This window comes from Vipera berus, assembly GCF_964194415.1.
Source record: "Vipera berus genome assembly, chromosome: 5".
NCBI lineage: Eukaryota > Metazoa > Chordata > Lepidosauria > Squamata > Viperidae > Vipera > Vipera berus.
The window spans coordinates 23,215,416-23,239,310 of NC_138207.1; the positions used below are offsets into that span (position 1 = coordinate 23,215,416).

General features: G+C 38.7%; 1 protein-coding gene across 2 annotated transcripts in view; it reads right to left on the minus strand.

The window, feature by feature from the left end:
• GFM1 (G elongation factor mitochondrial 1) overlaps window positions 1-23,895 on the minus strand; it is a 51,355-nt gene that overhangs the window by 17,891 nt on the left and 9,569 nt on the right. For both annotated transcript variants that reach the window (XM_081329006.1, XM_081329007.1), the window contains exons 6-13: window positions 22,105-22,255; window positions 15,557-15,711; window positions 13,246-13,330; window positions 12,948-13,085; window positions 5,233-5,334; window positions 2,431-2,487; window positions 574-708; window positions 39-121 (exon numbers count right to left, since the gene is read on the minus strand). In XM_081329006.1, coding sequence (XP_081185132.1) covers window positions 39-121; window positions 574-708; window positions 2,431-2,487; window positions 5,233-5,334; window positions 12,948-13,085; window positions 13,246-13,330; window positions 15,557-15,711; window positions 22,105-22,255 — 906 coding nt within the window. The remainder of the gene's footprint in view (window positions 1-38; window positions 122-573; window positions 709-2,430; window positions 2,488-5,232; window positions 5,335-12,947; window positions 13,086-13,245; window positions 13,331-15,556; window positions 15,712-22,104; window positions 22,256-23,895) is intronic.

Here is a 23,895-nt window from a genome sequence, read left to right on the forward strand (position 1 = left end):
CCCTGGTCTGGCAGCACTTATTAAGACTGAATACTTACGGTACAGTGGCCTCAATGCTCTCTCTGAATGCTACTTTAGGCTTTCCAGTCACACAAGGACAACCGTATTCTCTTTCCAGCCTCTAAACAGAAAGGACACAAAGTTTTTATTGATTTAAATGCACAGCCAAATAGATATATCTTGGCTAAACAGCCTAACTTAACACTCTATTAAACAGTAGAATTCCAACAATGCTATCAGTGAAACAAATGCAAGCTAAAATTGGAAAGGCAAAAGATACTTTGATTTCTCCCTAAACAGAGTATCTTATCTATGTAACAGATGCAACGCTGCCTCCTAATGTGTAAGTATATATATCTTTCTTTAGTAAAAATACATTCCTTCAAATGCTCTAAAAATGGAAACCTGATCTTCAAATACCATAATACAAGAAACTGATAGCAGGAGATATTGATTTATTTGGTGAGATATGGAACCCGTAACTGTACTAGGTTCCAACAGGCCAGATTAAAGAAATGTTTTTGTCAGTGACAGTAGAACGGCATACTTCCCAGTGTAAAGTTTAATACTCACCTGAGCATAGATTTCCAGGTGTAGTTCTCCCATTCCTGAAACAATCGTCTCTTTGCTCTCAGTGTCAAAATGGACTCGGAAAGTGGGATCTTCTCTTACAAAACGGTTAATGCCTTTGGCAAACTTGTCATCATTCTAAAAAGAGAGAGAATATTTATTCAGTTTATATGGCTACCTAATCAAAGTGACTCAAAGTACTAAACAGTGGATTAAAAACATGATTTAAGATGTCCCAAATTCAAATAGGAAACAATCAGCCGATTCACAATTGCTCTGCTGAGAAAACATTAAAACTGATCATGCTTTTCTGAAGGTCAGCAGGGTCAGGGCCAAACAAGCCTCAGAGGGAATGCTGTTCCAAACTTAGGAGCAGCACTAAAGAAGCCACACCCAAGGAGTCCCACAACATGACACTGTATCAGCCTTTGAGGTAGGTCAAATCAGTAAATAGGCAAAGAGCTGTCCAATTCAGGGCCATCATTACCTGCTTATTCCAAATCATGACAACAAAACAATCTAGTATGTCACAATCTTGAAGGCCTGGGGAAAGTTCATAGTTGTCATGCTGGCCACGAAGAGCCAAGCTGCTTCAAACTCTGGACCAACATGGGGCAAGTTAAAGTCTCCCGACTCCACACATATATGGGAAATTTAATCAACAGCCTTAAGGGGTTCAGGCAGAGAAGCCACTGCACAGTAGGAAAGCCAACACAGCAACAACAAATCTCAACTGATAGAGAATCTGATTATATGTGAGGCACTACAATACAAAATCCGAAAGAATAAATCCACATTTTTCCATTCACTGAATAATTTAACAGTTCAAAAAGCTGAGTTTCAATCGAGGCTTATTCTGGAGGAGAACATAAACATACTTGCTACAAATGGAGAATTTCTCACTTGGGGTCATGTTAACTTATCTGGGAACACAATTAGGAATGTAAAAAAAAATCATACCGACATTTTAAGACATCAAGCCTATCAAATGTTTATAGAGGGTACTCAAAATGACCACTTATCACTGAAATTATGGCACTGAGCGAGTGGTAGTTTTGATTGATCCTCCAAGTTCTGGACACAGCACCCCTGTGGTCCACATGATCACGATGTGGGTGATTGGTAACTGGCTCACACTTGAGACTGTTGCAGCATCCTGTGGTCACGTGATTGCCATTTGTGACTTTCCCTACTGACTTCCCACAAGCAAAATCAATAGGGAAGCCAGTAGTAAAGGTTGCAAGTTGCTCCCATAAGTCACTCCGGCTGCTTTTTCTATTGAGGAGCTCTGCTATGGAGTACATGAGCCCAGGGATCTCAGTCTGTAATGCAGCTCGCCACATCTCACCTGCCTGCTCAGTGTCTGCTGCAACCCCTCCACCACCCACCATGCTCACACCTCGTTGCAGCATCCTTTTGCAATTTATAGCATTCACCTGCCCCCTGGTCTGCTTGCAAGCCACCAAAGGAAAGACTTTGTGACCAGGATTTTCAGCCTCCTGCTTGGCTTCCCCACTGTTTGTCCTAGTCCTAGTCACATGAGGTCCTCAAGTTAGAGAACTGGAATCCTCACGTAATGACAGCAACAGGGGCTACCAGGATTGATGTTGCTAAGCAATGCGGTCACATAATGTTGAGCTTTGTGACTGCACTGCTTAGCAATGGAAATTCCACTTGCAGTTACCATTGTTAAGCAAGGAGAATCTGTAGCAGAAAAACAGCTTCTGTACTGAAATGTTTCAATTACATTTTAATGGCAGAAATGCCACCATACTCTTGCCCACTACTATCAAAAAGCCCCAATCAGATCACACATAATTTATTCCACCAGTTGTTGGTTTTTTTACTTCAGATCCCTACCTTGTTGACTGGCTTCATTGTTACGGAAACAACAGGATCAGGTACATGAATGGGTTCCTATAAAGAGAGTCCATAGAAACAATTTCACAATATAAACTTTCTAGAAATCATCGCTGCTGGTAGACAAGGTCTTCCAAAGATTAAAAACAAATCAATGAAGGCATGTGTTTCATACCCATTATATTATTCAAACAGGCTATAGTTATTAGAATATCACTGTACTGTCTTCCTGCATCACCTATAATTCAAAATGTCCAGTGTTAGATCCTTACTATTGCAGGACTATATAATATTTGAAAAGTTGGGGGCCATTTCATGATTCTATATTGTTACTGGAAACAATAAAGCTAATTATTTTTATCTGTGATTTGGGGAAGTTCAGGTGAAAGGCTTCTAGGATACAAACTGTTCCTACTCCAAACATTACATAACTCCTGAAAACATGAAATCAAGCTGCTGAAATTCATCTATTTTGGTGGGTGTGACTTGGGGTACTACCATCTTGCATTATAGGATCAAATCTGTAGACTTCATGGAGGGGAAATGGGAAAATCTAATTAAATAGGTTGACTCAGCCTTCCATCCTTCCAAGGTGGGTAAAATGAGGACCCAGATTGTTGGGGGCAATAAGCTGACTTTGTAATAATGCCACTTGGGGGGGGGGGCGAAAGCCCTAATAAGCAGGCATGTACATAGAATGAAGGCTATTGCTAAGCACATTGATTTGTGCTTTAGATTGTAAGCCGCCCTGAGTCTTCGGAGAAGGGCGGGATATAAATGGGATTAAAAAAAAATAGACACCAAGAGCTTTGAATTATAGCATGCATGAAGAGAATGGATCCTTTTAGGTTACTAGTTTATTGCTGGCCATGGAGGCTTGCTTGCAGCATGTATTCACCAACAACCAACCAAATTTAAAACTAGCCCCAAAAAATAATATTTCAGGACTGTCTCATTAACAAGGACAAAAGTTATATCATAAAACAAGTTCTGCAGCAGCCATTGGAGAAATAACTAGGACACAGCAATTTGCAGAATCTGGGACATTCATGACTAACCATAAGTTTTGTTACAAATCTGCAGCATATATGAGTTAATGAGGGAATTATTGTTATATTCAAGAACTAAATATAGAACAATGCTTGCAACTAGGAAACAATATTCTCCCTTTTGCCTCCACCCTCAGTTGTAATTACAGCTGTGCAACTTATTGATTAGTTTTGCTACTACCTATCAATGAAAAAGCTGTCAATCTTTTTCACACTTGATTAAAATGTATCAATTAAATCACATATATAAAAGTTCAGAGATTTCATTTTTTTCATTCTATAAAAGTATATCTACAAAATGCCACACCTTTCATATTACTCTTATCTATTGCAATCGTATGAATATGTTTAGTTTAATAAAAAAGACCTCTTCAAATAAAAGCTGAAATACAAGAACTTCATATACCACATTGTGAGACATAATACAAATAAAAGACCTGAGAGAAACACATATGTAATTGAAGTTTGTTTATTAGGCTCATGGAGTGGCATTACCTGGCCAACCTGGTTGACAACAGTATGTCAAGAGAAGCTGAGCAGGGTAGGACTTGGCCATATTCAGACATGAGATTATTAAGAAAAAAATCCCGACTACAGGGGAGACCTGAAGGTTAAACAAAATTACTGGAAGAAGACAATGGCAAACCACTAGTGTCGCTATGAAAGCTACACGAACATATGTAGTCAGGAAAACAACAGGAATTAAACTTGACTTAAAGGTTCATTTTTATGCTTTTGAGGGAGTTGGGATTAACTGAATGTGGGCTGATAACATTGCAAACTTAACTGGTTTAAGATCTTCAAAAACTATCTCAACTGCTATGAGATATGAATTAATTCCTCCAGGAACTGTGTCGGTGATGTTTATTTATTGGAATTTATTTAAGGCCTGGGAAGAGGGAGAAATGAGACACTGGAAGCATGCCCCAGGCTTTTACTTCCCAACTTATTACATTATTATTTATTATAATAATGATAATGATGATGATAATAACAACAGTAATAAACAAAACAACTTTCTTCACTGTACAGGGAAAGCTAAAAACAGACTAACAATAGAATAAGCAGAATGTGTGATTTCCCTTGTTTACTCACACCAATTTTCACAAGGAGCTCAGAGAAAACACTCATGCCTCTTTCCGAATCTTAGGAATGTTTTCCAAAGCAGGTTATCCAAACACTTTCCTCTTAGAGAAAGTCATATTACCTTATATATAAAGAATGGTTTATGTTCATCTATATATCTACCTAATTGAGTTGTACCCTACTTTTCTTCCAGGAACTCAATAAGGAACTTCCTCCTTGTCTTACAACAACTCTATGAGTGGTTGTTCCAAAGACATCCAGTGAGTTTCCTTGTGTGAAGGTGGATTTGAACTTGGGTCTCTTTGGTCCTAATCCAATACATCCCCACACCCTGACTGTTTTTAAGACAAAACATAAGAAAGATTCACTACATGATTTGTTTCTTCTTATTCCTACTCTATCAGAGTGCAGAACTTCTGTTTCTATAAGGTTAATATATTTATGTCTTGTGTTTTCAAAAGCTGGTATAAAGCAGGCTAATATATTGATAGATAAATGCACATACACAAATGTATGTTTTGGACTAGGAAAGGGAAGACACACACACACACACATGCACACAATTTGAAATGTTCAAAATCTCCTTTGAAAAATTCACATTTATAGATAGGGAAAACTGGAACCAAATTTTTAAGACTTAAACAAAAAAAAAGCTGCAACAACTTACCATAGAAAGGTCAGTATGGTCTTTCTCTGTGAATGTATCTCCACTAGCACAATCAATGCCAAAAAATGCACAGATATCCCCTGCATAAACCTCGTCCACATCCTAGCAAAATAAAACAATATTTTAGATACTTATTATATTACGTATGTGGCATGAGTGAACAGTGGAACATGTCTTGGAGAGTGATGAACTCCCTTTGAAAAAAGAGGACGATCAGTGATGAAGCATCAACTGATCTTCTAGAGCAGCAGGAAGCTATGTTAAATGAATAAACTCGAAGTTCTTGCCAACTGTCTGATGAATCATCATCCCCTCTTCTTCTTCCTCCTCCTCTATTCAGCTGAGAAACAATTCCTCTCCATGGAGAAGAACCAAGGCACCAAAAAAGCAGATAGGCAAATTAGAGCAAAATACTTTTACACCCCACACATTATACATAATATAGCTTCCTTTGTGTTTTTACATTTTGGAATCTCTTTCGCCTACAACAGGGGTCCCCAACCTTTCTTGGTTGGCGGCCCAGTGTTCTGTTCCAGCCTACGACTGGCCCTATTTTAATGTCAGGGACAACCCCTTTTTATAGTCAACAGTCTGGAAAAAACCAACCAAATTTATTTACAAAGAAATCAAAAGTGCAAACAAGAGTTAAACCAAAAGTTCAAACAAGAGTTAAACAGGAATAACAGACCAGGACTCTAGCAGAAGATCTTCAAACGGTTGCCTTCAGCAACCAGCACCTCCCACACCTTCCCCTTTTATCAGCAGTCCCAAGGCGTGGCTTCTCATTGCCTTCTCCTCCTCTCACCAAGTTGCCTCATTGCCTTTCTCTGTTCTACTCTGCTGGATTGCCTCCTGCTCCTAGCGTCCCTGAACAGATCCAGCTGTGAATCATCTACGTCTAATACCTCGTGCTCACACGGCTGAGTCTGATGAAGAACATGATGGGAGGGGCCAGGCTGAGAGTCCTGCAGTGCATCAGAGCCTCCCTCTGATACCAAAGGCTCTCCAAACCCCCCCTCCTCCTCCTCTTCAGAATCATCAGACTCAGCTGCTGGTATCACAGGCTGATGCTGAATCACAACACCCGGTGAGAAAGGAAGGGGCAGGCACCTTTATGTGTGCATGTGCGCACACACAAATCTGGCTGCGTGTGCGTGCAAACAGGGCTGCGAGCATGCACGCTCCACAAATGGGGCTGCTAGCGCTGGTGTGAGGCTCGTGGTGAGGCTAGTGCCAGTGCAAGGGAGTTTCATTCCATACAGCATTATTCCATAGTTTCAGTCCATATGGCATTAACCTTGTGAATTCTCAAGCTTCCTCCTTCCGTTATATATTCAAGATGGACAGTATTTCATAATTATTTGTTATGAATATATAGGGGTGTGGGTCTGTACATATGTTGTATATAGTATGTTTAGGTGTGTGTCATGTATGTGTTTCACTTTGAGAGCGGGCAACTAAATTTCATTTTTGATGTGTGCTGTTGTGCCCACAGTAAAAAAATGACAATAAAGGTTATCTTATCTTATAAGCACATGTACACGTCTGTGCGCACTGGCTAGCCACTCATGCGGCCCGGTGGCCAAGAGGCCACAGTCAGGCAGTGGGCTGCAGCCCATAGGTTGGGAACCTCTGGCCCACAATATACATGTAAAATGATGTATTATTTAAAGAGGAGGTGTCCTTCCTTTTTTTTTTTAATTGAAAAGTTTTAACATACAATTTTCCTTTAAAACCCCCCCTCCCCCTCCCTTCTCCCTCCCCCCCTACCTCTCCCCCCTCCCCCCCTCCCCCCCCCGACTTCCCAGAGCTAAATACAAGGTATATAAAAAAAACAATCATAAACAACCATATACTAACAACTATAAACTCTAAAATCCATCACTCTCTAGCTTATATAGGATAAAACAAACCTTAGTAATATTGAATATATATAAAAAAAACTAAAAGAAAAAAAGAAAAAAAGAAGGAAGACTCATTCAAATGCTACATAAAACTTCTTAACCCTATACTTGTTCTGGATAAACTCAATCCATTTTCTCCATTCCATAATATAGCGTTCTTGCGAGTGATCTTTCAAATAGGCCGAAATCTTCGCCATTTCTGCCAGGTCGGAAACCTTTAAAGTCCACTCTTCTATGGTCGGCAGTTCCTCTTTCTTCCAATACTGACCTATCAAAAGTCTTGCTGCCGTAATAAAATTCAACATCAACTTAGTGTCCACAACTGTAGCATCTGTAATTATTCCCAACAAAAAAAGTTGCGGACAAAACTTTATCCTCTGTTTAAAAATCTTCTGCATGTTCCACCAGACTTTTATCCAAAAAGCCTTAACCTTTTTACAAGTCCACCATATGTGAAAATATGTTGCGTCTTCATCACCGCACCTCCAACATTTAGGCTGATAATTCGGATACATACTTGCAAGCTTTTTAGGATCTAGATGCCATCTATAAAACATTTTGTAAAAGTTCTCTCTTAGATTTTGAGCTTGTGTGAATTTTACGTTCCTCACCCAAATCTTTTCCCACGTGTCCATTTTGATAACTTCCTGGATGTTTTGGGCCCATTTTATCATACAATCCTTAACAAGTTCTGTTTCCGAATCAATCTCTATCAGCGCAAGATATATCCGTTTAATATGTGCGGATCCCTGATTTCTAATTTGCTTTATCAAATTTTCATCAGTCATTGTAAAACCATTTTTCTGGTCTTCTTTCCACCTGGCCCGTAACTGAGTATATTGAAACCAGTTTTGAACAACCTTCTCTTCTCGCAAGAGGCTATATGATTTCAAACACCAGACATTTCTTTCCAAACTTAGGATCTCCTTGTACGTAGTCACATCATGTTTGAAACCAGCATGTATATTTTCTATTGCGTGTTTTGGAATTGCCCATAGTGGTATCTTGCAATCTAACTTATGTCTATACTTCTTCCAGACTCTCAGCAATGCCTGTCTTAAAATATGCACTCTAAACACATTGTCTACCTTCTTATCATACAACAAATATGCATGCCAGCCAAACAACAAGTCATGGCCCTCAAGATTTAATAATCTCTCTTGTGTCAAATTAATCCAATCACTTATTCCTACTAATGCAGCAGCTTCATAATATAATTTAAAATTGGGCATTTTAAGCCCACCTCTCTCACGAGTATCCTGCATAATCTTAAGTTTAACTCGTGGCTTTTTCCCTGCCCACACAAATTTATTGATACCTCGCTGCCATTCCTCCAAATTAGAATCTTTCTTAAGAATCGGTATCATTTGAAATAAAAATAAAAATTTAGGCAGGACATTCATTTTCACTGCTGCAATCCGTCCCAACAAAGACAATTGCAATTTTTCCCAACTCTCCAATTCTTTTTGAATTCTCCCCCATAGTTTTTCATAATTATTTTTATATAACTTTGTATTAGAGGGCGACAAAAGCACCCCCAAATATTTAACCCTTTTAACAATCTCAAATCCAGTTAGTCCTTCTAAGAGAGCCTTTTGCGAAACTGTCATATTTCTGGCCAAAATTTTGGTTTTCTGTGTATTAACTTTAAATCCAGAAACCTTCCCATATTGTGTTATTATCTCCATCAGGTCCACAACAGAGTTCTCTGGCTGAGTCACTGTAACAACCAGATCATCTGCGAATGCTCTCAATCTATAATCCTGATCTCTAATTTGTATCCCCTTAATTTTTTCCGAATTCCGTATTTTAGTCAATAATATCTCTAATGTTAACACAAATAACAAGGGCGATAACGGACACCCTTGCCTTGTGCCCTTCTCAATATTACATGCTTCTGTCAAACTATTATTAACTATAATTCGGGCAGTTTGTTTTTGATATAATGCCCTGATCGGTTGCACAAAATTTTCCCCAAAATCCATTTTATCTAAAACTTTCAACAAAAATTGCCAATTCAATTGACCAAAAGCTTTTTCAGCATCTAAAAAAATTAGCGCCGCAGATATCTGGTTGTTCCTTTCCAAAAACTCTAACACATCAACTATATGCCTCACATTATTTTTCATTTGCCTACCACTAATAAATCCTGTTTGGTCCCCATGAATCACCTGTTGCAGAACCCTCATCAGTCTACTAGCCAAAACCTTAGCAAATATCTTGTAATCTGTATTTAAAAGCGATATCGGTCTGTAATTTTTAACTTGAGTAGCATCTTGGTCTTCCTTCGGAATCAAGGAAATAAAAGCTGTTCTCCAAGACGGTGGCACCTTTCCCCCCCTCTGGATTGTCTGGAACAGTTCCTTTAACGGTTTTATCATCTCTAATTGTAAATTTTTGTGATAGGCTGCAGTCAAACCATCCGTACCTGGTGCTTTATCCACCTTCAGTTCCTTAATTGCTGTAAAAATTTCTTCTTCTGTAATCAATTGATTAATCCCCTCTTTTTGTACTTGCGTAAGAACCGGGATGCTAGCATTCTCCAAATATATATCAATGTCTTTTTCATTAATTTTCTCCTTAGCATATAGTTTAGAATAAAAATCCACAAAAGCGTCCTTGATAAGATCCTGTTGAAACACAACCCTTCCTTTATGCTCAATCTTATCTATATTAGAAGCCCTTTGTTTTTTCCTCAATCTATAAGCTAACCATCTACCTGGTTTATTAGCGTTACAAAAAGTATTATGCCTGGCAAACCGCAGATTGGTTGCCACTTGGTCAGCCATTAATTTATCAAATTGTCCTCTTAACAGTTTAATAGCCTCCTTAGTCTTCACATCCTCTGAGTTCAAAATCAAAGCCTTTTCTTTTTCCTTTATTTCATTCTCCAGTTCTTTCCTCCTAGCTTCCACAGCACGTCTATGTTTATTTTTCATATATATCAACACCCCTCTCATGTAGGCCTTGCTAGCATCCCAGACCATATCCATAGAGGTACCCTTGTTCATATTAATTTCAAAAAAATCCTTCATCCGCTGTTTGCATTCCTCCACATTTCTCTGATTTCTAAACAAATTCTCATTGACGCGCCACGAGCGCCTATCCCTTTTCTCCTTATCAATCTCTAACCAAACTGGACTATGATCAGAGATAGTTCTTGCACAAATCTTCACCTTTTTAGTCCTCAAAAAAAAATCATTAGTCAACAAAATAAAATCAATCCTCGAAAAAGATTGATGTCTATCAGAATAAAAAGTGTAATCCTTTTCCTGCAAGTGTCTCTCACGCCAAATATCTCGCAATTCCAAGTCATCCTTCATTTCAAAAAAAGATTTAGGCAGTCTAGCATGACTTGGAATGCGCTTAAAAGCTCCAGCCTTGTCCATCTGTACATCCAAAACACCATTCCAATCCCCCATAAAAATAAAAGATTTATAATCCAACTGGGTAAGCTTTGTGTGAAGCAAACTAAAAAAGTCAGCTTGTTGTTGATTAGGTGCATATAGTCCAACTAAAAGCGTCTTTTTACCTTCTAACAGCAGCTCTATCATAACGTATCTTCCAAGCTTATCTGCTTCAATTAAGTCTGCTGTTAAGGCACTTTTAACATAAACAACCACTCCATTTTTCTTATTCATTGCAGAAGCGACAAATTGCGTACCCAACCTTGAATTCGATAAATACTTTTGATCCAAAACTCTAATATGCGTTTCTTGCAAACATATAACATCTATCTTGAATTGTTTTAAATATTGAAAAACTTTCTTCCTCTTCTGTGGTGAATTTAGTCCATTAACGTTCCAAGTTAAAAATTTAGTTGCCATGCATATCCTCCCAAAGCTCTTGGAGCACTACTTTGACAGGACTATCTTCTTTAGGCCGTGCTCCTCCCACTGCTTGGCTGTAAGTACGTTGTGAAAGTTCCAAAAACTTTTGCTGGTCTTGTTCTTTTATTTTCTTTGCTCGTTTTAAAGCAGCACGCGTTACCCTTTGCTCTCTAGGATCATCCAAAGAAGTTATAGCTTGATCTCCTCCAGCACCGTTTTCCTCTATTTCAACCTCCTGATGTTCTCCTTCTCCAGATCCCTTTGCAGCTTCCAGAAGTGTTAATGGGGTTGCTTTTAAAACGTTATTGTAGAAGTCACGCGCTTGCTTCACAGTAATCAGCCGATACCTTTTACCTTCATACATCACCATCAGCCCCTCTGGAATCTCCCATCTGAACCTTATATCTCGTTGCTTGAGCTCTTGCACAAGAAATGTAAAATCCTTCCTTCTCCTTAAAATCTTTGGAGGAATTTCTTTTAAAACCAAGACTTCTTGATCAGCAATCACAACTTTAGCATCATAGGCAGCTTGTATAACTTCATCTCTAATTTCTCTTTTAGCAAAGTAAACCACCACATCTCTAGGCAACTTTCTCTGTCTAGCAATCCATGAGTTCACACGAAACACTTTATCCATACCTTCTCTTATTTCAGATGCTGGCTGATTCAGTACCACTTCAAGAGCCTCAGAAACCAGCTGCTTTAAATCTTCCTTAGTATTCTCTTTTAAGCCTCTAATTCTAACAGCAAACTGCATCTGGTGATATTGAGCAAGACTTAATTCTCTTTCCATTTTATCTCTTAAATCTTCATTCTCCCGTACTTTTGTTTCTAATATGGCATTCTTTTGAATCAAATCATCCACTTTTTCATCCAAATCTTCCACACATTCCGCCACTTTATGCACTTTGGACAAAATGTCTACCTTCATCACGCTGCACTTCTGCTCCATCCTCTCTTCTATTCTCTCCTCCAGTTTCTCCAATTTCTCCTCCATCTGTGCAAATTTATCACCCATTGATTGGTTAATTGATTCCAAAAGTACCTGAGCATGTTTATCCAAAGCATCTCGTAAATCCTTCGGTGTCAATACATCAGGAGGATGCAACGCCTGTAACGATGATTGTTGCACCGGAGAAGATCCACCACTCCGAAGAGTTTTAGGGGGAGGTTTAGTCGCCATCTTTAACTTTCAATTGTGACGCACTTTCACTTAAAGTTTAAAAAGTCCATCAAGCTCGAGAGTAAAATAAAATAATCCTCTTCACCTTTTCCTCTTGTACCGCTCTGCCTGCTCCTTTTAATCCATAGTCCTTTCTTCAGGCAGGGGTGGTCGCAGACGGCTGGCTCTGCTCCAAGAAATCCGGAGCAGAGACGCTGGCCAGCTGGGAGCAACCCAGGCTTCGGGGGAGTTCAATCCTTCAGCCGCCCAAGCTCCAAGCTCAGGCGGCCCCGGAGAACTCAACCCCTACCTGGGGCCTCACCCCCTCCTCTTCTCCCGAGGAGGGGGCTTCAAATTCGCCCGAACAGCTGATCGGCGCTGTTTCGGGCGAAAAAACACTCAGCTGAGCCGCGGGCAGCCCGGGAAGGCTGTCTCCGTCGCCGCGGAGCCACCGGAAGTCCGAGGTGTCCTTCCTTTTGAGCAGAGCCAGAACAAGGGTGCAGGAGACAACCAATGAGAAGCCAAGTTGTTCTCATCTTTCAGGGCTCTTGCTGTTCATTATTCTATGAAAGATGTCACCAGAGGAAAAACCGAGAACAGAACATTCCACTATAGTTAGAAAAGAAAATGTAAGGTGTGTGTTATAAGAACGGAGTCCCCATTGTGCAGATAAGGGACTCTTCTCTTCAGTATCCTTGCTTTGATACAGACTCAGTGCCACCGCATCCTGAGTTACTTCTGCTTATTAAGGAGGAGAATTCACTTGCTGAAAAAAAGGCTGCATAAATTGGAAATAGCATGTCTTAACACCTCACTCACCTCCAGCTTGTCTGCGTGCATGCGGGCGAATCGTTGTACTCGTATCTTTTTCTGAGTCCTGGTGTTATAGATATAGCTACTTTTCTTTAGCATCCCTTGATAAACACGAACATATGTCAGCTGCCCAAAACGTCCAGCCTGGAAGTAGCAAAGGGGGTTAAAAAAAAAGTAAGACTTTCCCTCAAAACAACATAATATATCCTTAAACATCTACTCAGTTTAGCAGCCATACTGATTTTCATAGAGGAAATACCTTTCTAATAATTGGAAATATTTTATTTAAAAAATATAAACTTACCTCAAGTTTAAATGCCAGGCCCAAAAATGGCAGGGAGTCATCTCTGGCAGAACCTAGCAAAATCCTGGATTTGTCCGGATTATCCCTTCAACAAAATAAAATTTAGTTTAAATGCCAATATTTTAAAGGTAGTTATCAATCTGTTATTGTTGTGGAGCTTTAATGTACAGAGTAACTTAATGCACATTATCACAAGCTATGAAGACCTATGTAAGATGAAGAATTAGTATTTGAGCACTATGCAGCTTGTACAACCATATCAGGTTCTGTGGAGTTGGACAATAGTAGTGTAAGAGAGCTGGAGATGGTATGGAAACAGCATTGTCTATAGATAATAGTACCAGTTATTTTGGTGTCTGACAGATCCTGCGTATGAAAGAACTGAAAAACTATAAAGCCAGTACTCTGGAGATGCCCTCCCAAAACAATGTCTTCATACGATATTGTATGCACATCTACAAATGCTTTATGTTGTAACTCATAGAATAAACATCAACACAGGAAGGTATAAATATAATCTACTCTCTTGGCCAATGATCAACTACTATAAAAAGCTTCATCTATACTAGCTACCATTGCAACAGCAGATGACGTGGCTGTTTGAATGGGTTGTGCAATGCTTCCGATCTGAATCAGAAAAGCTGCTTCAAATCATACAGGAGTATAAATACAGCACCTGCTTGTCACTCATTAAAGCAGCTGCATCTGTTTCCAGGAGGGTATGGCTTCAGCAGAAGTCACAATGTGTTGCTTTAATGAATCAGAGAGGTGTTGCATTTCTCTTCCTGCACATTCTGAATCAAATCAAATCAAATCTGAAGCTCTATACAGCCCTCTTCACTAATGTATCAATAAGCTCAATAGCCAGCAGCTATTCAGTTTTTTAATGATCTCCCATCTGTAAGCTACACTGATGTATCTATTATCTCAGGAGATGATTTTATACATATACTCAACATGAGGCATAAGGGTCTATGACAATTCAACGCGGCCAACTCGCCATGGCCAACTTGCCACATGACAGCTCGCTGTGGGACAAGAATCATTAAAGAAAGGATGCAAAAGCAGGGAAAGAATGAAATGTGAATGATTAAAATTAAAATATTTTATTTTAAATAATTAAATTAAATTGTTAAATTGTCCTGCAGCGAGTTGTCCCATGGTGAGTTGGCTGCGGCAAGTTGGCCATGGAGAATTGGCCGGAGTGATTTGGCTGCAGCAGGCTGTCCCATTCCATACTTCACAACTGGCTGGGCTTTCCAGGTTTTGGTAGTAGCCACTTGAGTTTTAAATTGGGGTGGGCCACTTTGAAGTATCTGTCAACACCATGCTTTAAATCTGGATCTGCCACAAAGCTAACGGATCTCAAATTTACTTTTTAAACAACATTGTGAGAAATACAGCCTTTCCAGGAATTCTGGGAGTTGGAGTCCACGAGTCATAAAAGAGCCAAGGTTGCCTACCCCTGTGCTAAACTATCCAAGTCATATCTTCTATCTATAGGCAAGAAATTCTGCAGTACTGCAAATCTAAGGATATCTCTCATGCGTGATTTAGTTTTATGTTTAACAGAAGCAAAGAGGAGGACAATAGGTACTGAAGTACCTGTCTGAAATGTCAGACTCTTAAGTTTTTTTTCTTAGTCTTTGAGCAGCTCGTAGAGTCAAGGCCATGCCATGCTGTCAATCTGCAGGCATTTCCCAGGGTAGGATGTTCTATAAAGATGCCTTGGATATCACAAAACAACTATATCTCTATGCCAAGGAAAATTATTTTGTGAAACAAAGAATTGCAATAAGTGATTCTGTGACGTGGACTTCTCACAGCCTGAGAAAACAGACAGCGTTTTATAAAACCTGGCTCCAAACATCTGCATGTTTCTTCATTATTAGGAAAATGGTTAACCCCTTCCCCTATCCACCAAATGCCCTAACACTGATTTAAAATTTAATGCAGTTTGCCCCAAAACAGAGTAAGAAAACAGTTTTATATGTTTATTATGAGTTTCAATGATAACTGGAATCATATATTTCAATTTAAGCAATATTAATAGTCAAAATCCTGGAAGAAAGCAAACTGCATTGCCCAGTTTCTATCATCTCCAAGGTGAAGTGGTATTTAGTCATTGGGGTGATGTTTGTTTGTTTGTTTAGGAAAAGGTCTATAAAAACTAGATCGGCTTTTCATAGTCTGGTGCTCTTTCAAATGAGCTAGAATTACAAGTTCCCAGATTCCCAACCATACAATCCCATCTAAAGGGGAACCATATCATAAGTATGCGTTTTCTCCTCCACTCACTCTTAGTACTTACTTCTGGTTCAATAATGCATAATTCTGCACTTCTGATGGATTTGGGAGATACTCCAGAACAGCATCCAAGAGAGGTTGCACCCCTTTATTCTTCAGAGCACTTCCAAGCAGTACAGGGGTGAAGGCCTTACTGAGGGTTGCTCTTCTTACTGCAAGCTAGGAAGTTGTCACAACATTTACAGTTCATTATTAACAATTACTTGCATCCACTTGTCCTACCAAATCAAAAACCTGAATCTTGGCCTATATAGCGGAAACGTTGCTTCATTCACCATGGTGGCAATACGTTCTTTTAACTTTTAAACTGAGCATATGTTCATTTTAAAAATAAAAAAAAAACTTCCCTGGTTTTTTTTTTTCATTTCTCAAGATGTGGCTAAGTCTATTCAGAACACACTTATTACCCTTTTCTTCTTCTTCTTGATGGAATTGCCTGTGGGTTGTACAGTAATAGAACCATCTGATTAAAGACTGTGTGAAGGAGTAGAAAAAACATATTAAACAAAAAACTGTACAGGAGCTCTGGGCTTCAATAAGCTGAACAGAGGACCGAGAGGACAATAAAAGTTGAAGAATGAGCTTAACTTCAGCTGAGAACATTGCTGGAGCCATGAATGTTATCAACTGAGGCTCTGTGGGTTTTAGAGCAAGATACCCTATCTTAATATGATATAAAGGAGGCTGAAATGAAGCAAAAGAACCAATTCAGAAACTCAAAATGCTACCCACTGAATCTAGGCTTGCTTAGCCCTATGATCTGATACTGTTTATCAATCATAGGAGCCAATGATTCATATCTGAAATTGGTGAATGAAGATTCTGAATTCCTGTTAGTTTACTAAAGTTAGCATACTTAAACCCTCAGAATATAAAACCTTGTCACGCTTCTCCTGGCAGATTAGGTGGGAACCAATTAAACAGGAACAAAAGAAATTAGGAGGTTTGGGTAGACATTTCATTTGTTGAAAGGGTAAGAAGTTGCTGTAAAAATTCCAATGACTCCAGTATATTGAATTCAAGACCTATTTATGGTGAAATCAATGTTCAGATTCTTGCATCTCTTTCTCCTGCGTGAACTCTGCAGGCCTCTCTTTCAAATGGGAAGGCTGATTTTCCACCGGTCTCTTTTTCTGATAACAGATATCAGTTGTTCTCCTCTTACCGGGAGAGCTAACTTTCAACATGTCCAGGTTAAGTTCTTAAATTTCAAATCTCTTTTTGTACCCTTCATACGATATCTGCGAGAGAGACAGAGTTCTATAAAAATTGGTTCCTATTCCAGCACTTTCAACTTCCTCCCCATCCTTGCCCTTAAAGGTAAAGGTAAAGGTTCCCCCGCACATGCGTGCTAGTCGTTTCTGACTCTAGGGGCCGGTGGCCGGTGCTCATCTCCGTTTCAAAGCCGAAGAGCCAGCACTTGTCCGAGGACGTCTCCGTGGTCATGTGGCCGGCATGACTAGATGCCAAAGGCACACGGAACGCTGTTACCTTCCCACCGTAGTGATCCCTATTTTTCTACTTCTTTTATTTATTTATTTATTATGGGACTTATTTCTACGTGCTTTCGAACTGCTAGGTTGGCCTTACACTTTGACAAATTACTTTTGTTACCTGCTTTCTCAGGGTGTAACACAATAGCCAGACTTTCATTTCAGCAACAAATTATTTAATATGAAAAAAATCCAGTAATTTAAGCATTTGACCTTTAATAAACAAGGAGAATTTGGTTCTTGATGACTCAGTGGCCATGTTAGTTTCCTGGCAATAATGCAAAATTGTTTCTACTGCCTTCATCTCATATTCTTTATTTTCTAATTTGGTCTATAGCTGTGAAAATTCCTGCTCAGCTTTCTGAGATCAACCAAAATTGTTTTAGTGTTGCCACCTCCCATGAGACTTGCTAAAAATAAATGTCCAGCAAGTTTCTCCATATAAATAATCTAGATAATCACCTGGCTGCCTGCCACAGTGTAAACATTAATCACTGTGGACAAATTAGCTCAAACAAGCCCAATCTTTGGTCTTCTCACATCTATTAAACAATGTAAAATCAGCTAGCTATGGTATATGCTCTGCTGGGGGAGACCCAAGTATTTTTCATCTCACTAAGCAGAAAAGCATAGATTACTATAGTGCTTCAAAACTCAGGCTAAAATAATTTACAACTTTTATTGTAATAAACTGGTCTCAAAGAAATAGCTGCATGAAATAAGAAATGCTCCTGTTCTAAACAGCAGTCTTAGGTTATCTTCCTATATCTACAGTTGCTGCAATTTATAAATACAGCACAAAGGCTATAATTTTGCTTTGATTTTGTTGAAGCTTTGTAAGACATGTGAATGTAGGTGGTTTATTACAGCACTCAGGAAACAGGAGTAGACAGAGGCCATAGCAAAATGCTTGTTATCTTTAGCCGCCAAGAGGAACAATTTTGCTAAAGGTTTCATCTAGAAAGATAGATGAGACATATGGTCATATTTAGGCCATAGCTGTGCTAAAAGTAGCAAGCATCAGTTGATGAAAAAAACTATTCAAATAAGGGAGAGCAATTACTGGTCAGAGCTGAAAATAGACTAGATAAGAAGTTTTAATTATATAATGTAACAGCCTAATGTCAAGTTTCAAGTTTATGATTACCGCCACCTAATCAGCAATGATGACTCTGAAAAGTAGGAAACAGAAAATGGTATCCTTTTTTCTTTCTTTTCTTCTGAAAAATGCCTACATGCTGAAGAATGGTAGAGCATTTTATTTTAAATCAATACAGGACAATTTATTTCTTTTTTTTTTGCATTCTTGCATCTTCTTGGTATTTTCCTATTTAATTATTTCATTCTCAACTGGCAGTTCAACATTCTTTGACAGGCATTTATTGACCCCATGCTTAGAACTGAAATGATATATTTGACAAATTTATATAATCCTGAGAATTTACACAATTACCTAAGTCTGTAGAAACTGATATTTGAGTGAACTCCTTTTCCTTTTAAATTCACATTTGTCTCCATAAAATTATTTAAAGTTTTTTTTAATGTAACTTAAGCAAAACATCCATATCTGTCTTTGTGGTAAGAGATTCTACAAGCTAATTAACTCTGCTTTACATGAAGAAACAAAGCATGTTTAGGACTGAAATAGGTTGAAGATGCTTCATTCTACTTTGCATTAGTTTGCATAGATGAAAAGGCACAAGTAATTTAGTGAGCGGGGTGAACATGTGGACATTTTCCAAATTAAGACAAAAGACTTCAGTCCATTGAAGGTTTTACAGAATTTAAGTAGTTACTTTTACCCTAAAATATTTAAGATCAACCTGTACATATTTCTGCTGGATTTTCAAAGTATACAAATACTGAGGTACTCAAAGCAGTTTAGTAACTCTCAACTGAGGTGGAGATTCCAAATTAATTCTCCAACTGAAATCCTAGAGTAATACGACCTTAGGAACCAAATGATTATATAAGAGCACCTAACATGGAACTTAATCTTTTAATTGTCATGTAAGAGACAGGATCAAGCAACAAATTGAATAACCACCAGCATGCAGCAGTTTCCCAAACTATAAGTCATCAAATTCTAAGAAGGATAAAAGGCTCATCAAGTCTTCAAGCCAAACTCAGTCCTAAACTAAGCAAGTTCAGCTGTGGTGACATAGTTTCTATTTACACTCCTCAATTTATACATTAGAGGAAGCAATTAAGTAAACGGTCAAGGATAAAACTGCAATAAAATAGTCTTTCAGCAGAACAGTATGTATTTTCTGGGAAACAATTATCAATATTTAAGTCCCAACATCACATGTATTCTCAGGAAAGCAAGACCTACAAGATCTGTCACAACCTTGTCTACCACACTAAACAGCTGGTTTCCTTCAGGCAGCTTCCTTACCCTCCAGTCACTTGTAGCTATTAATGACTGGTTTCAAAAGCTTAAATGCTTCCCTGGATAGCAGCAAAGTGCTATGAGAAAGATATTGCAGATACGTATACTTTCTAATGCTGCAATTTAGTTCAGCTCTTAAAAGTAATAAAATACAATACTTCTATATTCAAAGCAGTAACAAACGAATGCTGGCTGTATCAACCCCCTACAGTAGTATCACATGAAGTGTTAATACCACTTTATAATGCTTTGGTAAGACCTCTCTTGGAATACTGCATCCAGTTTTGGCCTTCACAATGTAAAAAAGATGTTGAGACTCTAGAAAGAATGCAGGGAAGAGTAGCAAAGATGAGTAGGGGACTAGAGGCTAAAACATATAAAGAACGGTTGCAGGAATTGAGTATGTCTAGCTTAATGAAGAGAAGGACGAGGGGTGACATGATAGCAGCGTCAGGGGTTGCCACAAAGAAGAGGGGATCAAGCTATTCTCCAAAGCACCTGAAGGCAGGACAAGAAGTAACGGATGGAAACTGATCAAGAAGAGAAGCAATCTGGAACTAAGGAGAAACTTCCTGACAGTTAGAACAAGTGGAGCAACTTGCCTCCAGAAGTTGTGAATGCTCCAACACTGAAAGTTTTTAAGAAGAGATTAGACAAGCATTTATCTGAAATGGTATAGGGTTTCTGCCTGAGAAGGGGCTTGGGCTAGACGACCTCCAAGGTCCCTTCCAAGTCGGTTATTCTGTTCTGTTATTTATCGCAGTATTAAGTCAGTAGTCATAATCTTCTGCTAAAATTTTCCAGAATTTTAAATTCTCAAATATATTCCCTTACAATTAATCTGCAAGAAAAGTGTTAAAAGTTGAAAGCTTAATTTTCAAACATCAATCCAATCATGTTTCCACTTGCTGGTTGGGGAATTCATGGTCCAACTTGGCAACTTAATTTATAGCTGAAATTAAGTCAGATAATTATTTACTCAGTATAAACAAGTTAAGCAGTTTAAATTGCAAATGGCAGGTAGAGCATGCCAACAGATTATAGAAATAATCACTGAGTATCACCAGCATTAATGCAACAACTTATTATCACCATATTGCATTAATATCTTTGTCTCTGAGTGGAATTTCAGGATGGTGTATGCAGTTGGAAAGAATGATATCCATCTGAAATTGTAACTGGTAATCAAGAGACATGCCTGGATTCCACCAAAACAACACTGGCAGCTTTTGCTCTAAATACTATACATTCTCACATATTTTTAGGCTGCCACAAAAAAAAACACCCGCCGTTCAAGTTTCGGGAATTTAAAAGAATATTTTAAAAATTCTTATGTTTTTATGAACACTCTAGGCTTTATTCCAAAGCAAATGAATTTCTCAAGCCTGATCATTGATATACAAATCTTATTGTTCTCTATTCAAATACGCATTTGGTCCGTCTAATCTAGTAATGCCAACAGAAATCCAAGAACCAAAACTGTGGTTCTTATCAGCCTTAACATTCTGAAGATACTTAAACTGAATCTGGGGCTAGCTGCAGGCAATCCATGATCTCTGACCAATCCAATCCAATCCAATCCAATCCAATCTGATTCTTTATTTACAGAGATCAGCAATACATAAAATGGATAAAACCAGACAAAATCGAACAGTACAAGGAAAGATTATCCCACTATATTTAATATTACTTGCCCCATTTTTAACTATTTTGTTATTGTTTAGGTGGTTTACGTCAGACAGTAAAAGATGGGTGTAAAATAGTTCCTTCCCTCAGATACACAGAGTAAAAGGTTTTGATGTCCTTTGAAGATCCTTCTAAAAGTTCCAATAAAAAAGGACACGTTAATTTTTCTTGATCTCACCAGTGTCATAAGGGCAATAGTGCTGAGTTATACTTGCCAAATAATAGCAAGGATTGAAGGATGCTATGCCTGGTCCTGAATGCATCCAATTTCAAAGTCCCTGGTGTAATTCAATACCGCCCCTGTACATAGATAGTATGCTGGCTCTCCACTCTATGTAAAAATATAACCTAGTCCAGACATAGCTCAAACAAACCCATGTTTTCCCTCCTCCTCCTCCTGTCAATTTTGCTTCATAATAATTTGCTTTTGCCTGGAGAGGAGTGCTTAGAAACACAACTATCTTGTAAATTTTCAGATATCTTTATATGAATGATTACCATCTCTATTCTTATGTTTCAAGGTCAAGAAAACTGCCACTGTTTTAAGTTTTTGTTTTGCTTTGTTTTAAGAAAGGAGCCTTTTTTCTATAATGGCAACAGAATGGCTGAAATCACCAACAGCAGAGACCCAGGAAAAGTTAACTGTCAAAGTATATCAGAATTCCCCAAAACTTTATCACTAGTTATTTGAGTGCCTGTGTATTGATTCAAATATTATTGAGATTAAGAAAATAAAAAATACTTCAAATACTCAAATTGCTCTGTTATCACTGTTTTAGAAAGCATTAAATTTGTGTAAATTGTAGAGTATGAAATCATTTTTACCCTTATTCTTCAAGAATTCCTATGAAAGTACCCATTTTGTTTTGCCTTTTTTGTCTATGCATAATGCAGCTCTGCACTAATTGTAGAAATACTTATTCCAAAGGCCTTTAGCAAGTTTTCAAAAAAAAAAAAAAAGAACGAATTAAATTCTCTTACTTTCAAATCAGTCACTGTTGGGATTTTCTCTTCAAGAAAAAGCTCTCCAAGTTTTTCATCACTGTTTGCGACACATTCAATCAGTTCCTGGCGGCGATCTGAGGACTCTGCTCTGAACTCAGGAGGGATATCATCATATTTAACAATCTCGCTACAGAAACAGGTAAAATAAAAAGTTCATCAATATTCAGCCTCAACTATACAATCTAGTATTTTGGACAGCTGATTTGAAAAGATTTACGGTCCTTAGCAGCACACATACTGATAGGTTTTAATTTTCATCTTCATTTAATTTTTCCATTTTAGGAAACCCCAGCACTAATGAATGTGATTTTAAAAATTATCAACTATTCAACTCTACATCTATACAGCCTTTGGTGATTTTATCTAAAGGAAATTAATAGGAAGCTTTAGATCTACAAACTAATTTCTGCATGCTGCAGCTGCTCTGCTCTTCTTTATTCCCCACAGCTTTTTTGTTAGCCAATAAAGAGAAATCATGACTGAATACCCAAACCCAGTATTTAATTAGTAAGACATCACAGATCTTGAAGCCAACGTGGATGCAATGCACCGATCTATTAGAATTAAGACATCTACAACATGGGATAATCTGTTTTTCCCTCCAATTTATCTTTTCCAAAGATAAATGGCATTAAGGAGGCTCCAACTGGTGCAGAATGCAGCCGCGCGAGTTGTGCTGGGAGTCTCCCGATACTCCCATGTTACACCTTTGCTCCGCGAGCTGCATTGGCTGCCGGTTGTCCTCCGGGTGAGATTCAAGGTGTTGGTAATGACTTACAAAGCCCTACATGGCATGGGTCCGGATTACCTACGGCAACACCTGTGGCCGGCGTCAACTTCCCTCCGTCCAGTGCGCTCCCACAGAGAGGGCCTCCTCAGGGTGCCTCCGATCAAAGAATGTTGATTGGTGGCCCCCAGGGGGAGGGCGTTCTCTGTGGGCGCGCCAGACCTGTGGAACCGCTTGCCGGTTGAGCTCTGGATGGCCCCTGACCTTCGCTCCTTCCGGCGCGAACTAAAAACGTATTTATTTGAGCAATCTGACCTGGTTTGATGGGTTAGGGTTGGGGTTTTAATATGTTTTTAATTACTGTTTTAAACTTGGGCATTATATTTAATAGTTTTTTAACTTTTGTATTCTGTTTTTATATTTATTGCCCTGTACACCGCCCTGAGTCCTTCGGGAGAAGGGCGGTATAAAAATATAATAAATATAAATATAAATATTAACAGGCATAAAACTATATAATGAGCCATGACTAGGTCCATACCCCTCTTTCAAGAATGAAGAATCTGGAATTATTTGTTTTTGGTTATTTGCTTTACTGCATTGTTGAGATCTTTATATTAATTTTGATTTAAAACTAGCCATAGTTAATCAATTAGGTAAAGGTAAAGGTTCCCCTGCACATGTGTGCTAGTCATTTCTGACTCTAGGGGCCGGTGCTCATCTCCGTTTCAAAGCCGAAGAGCCAGCGCTTGTCCGAGGACGTCTCCGTGGTCATGTGGCCGGCATGACTAGACGCCAAAGGCGCACGGAACGCTGCTACCTTCCCACCGTAGTAGTCCCTATTTTTCTACTTGCATTTTTACGTGCTTTCAAACTGCTAGGTTGGCAGAAGCTGGGACGAGTAACAGGCGCTTACTCTGTTACGCGGCACTTGGGATTCAACCCGCCAAACTGCCGACCTTCTGATCGACAAGCTCAGCGTCCTAACCCACTGAGCCACCGCGTCCCTCAGTTAATCAATTAGTCAGCATTAAAAATGT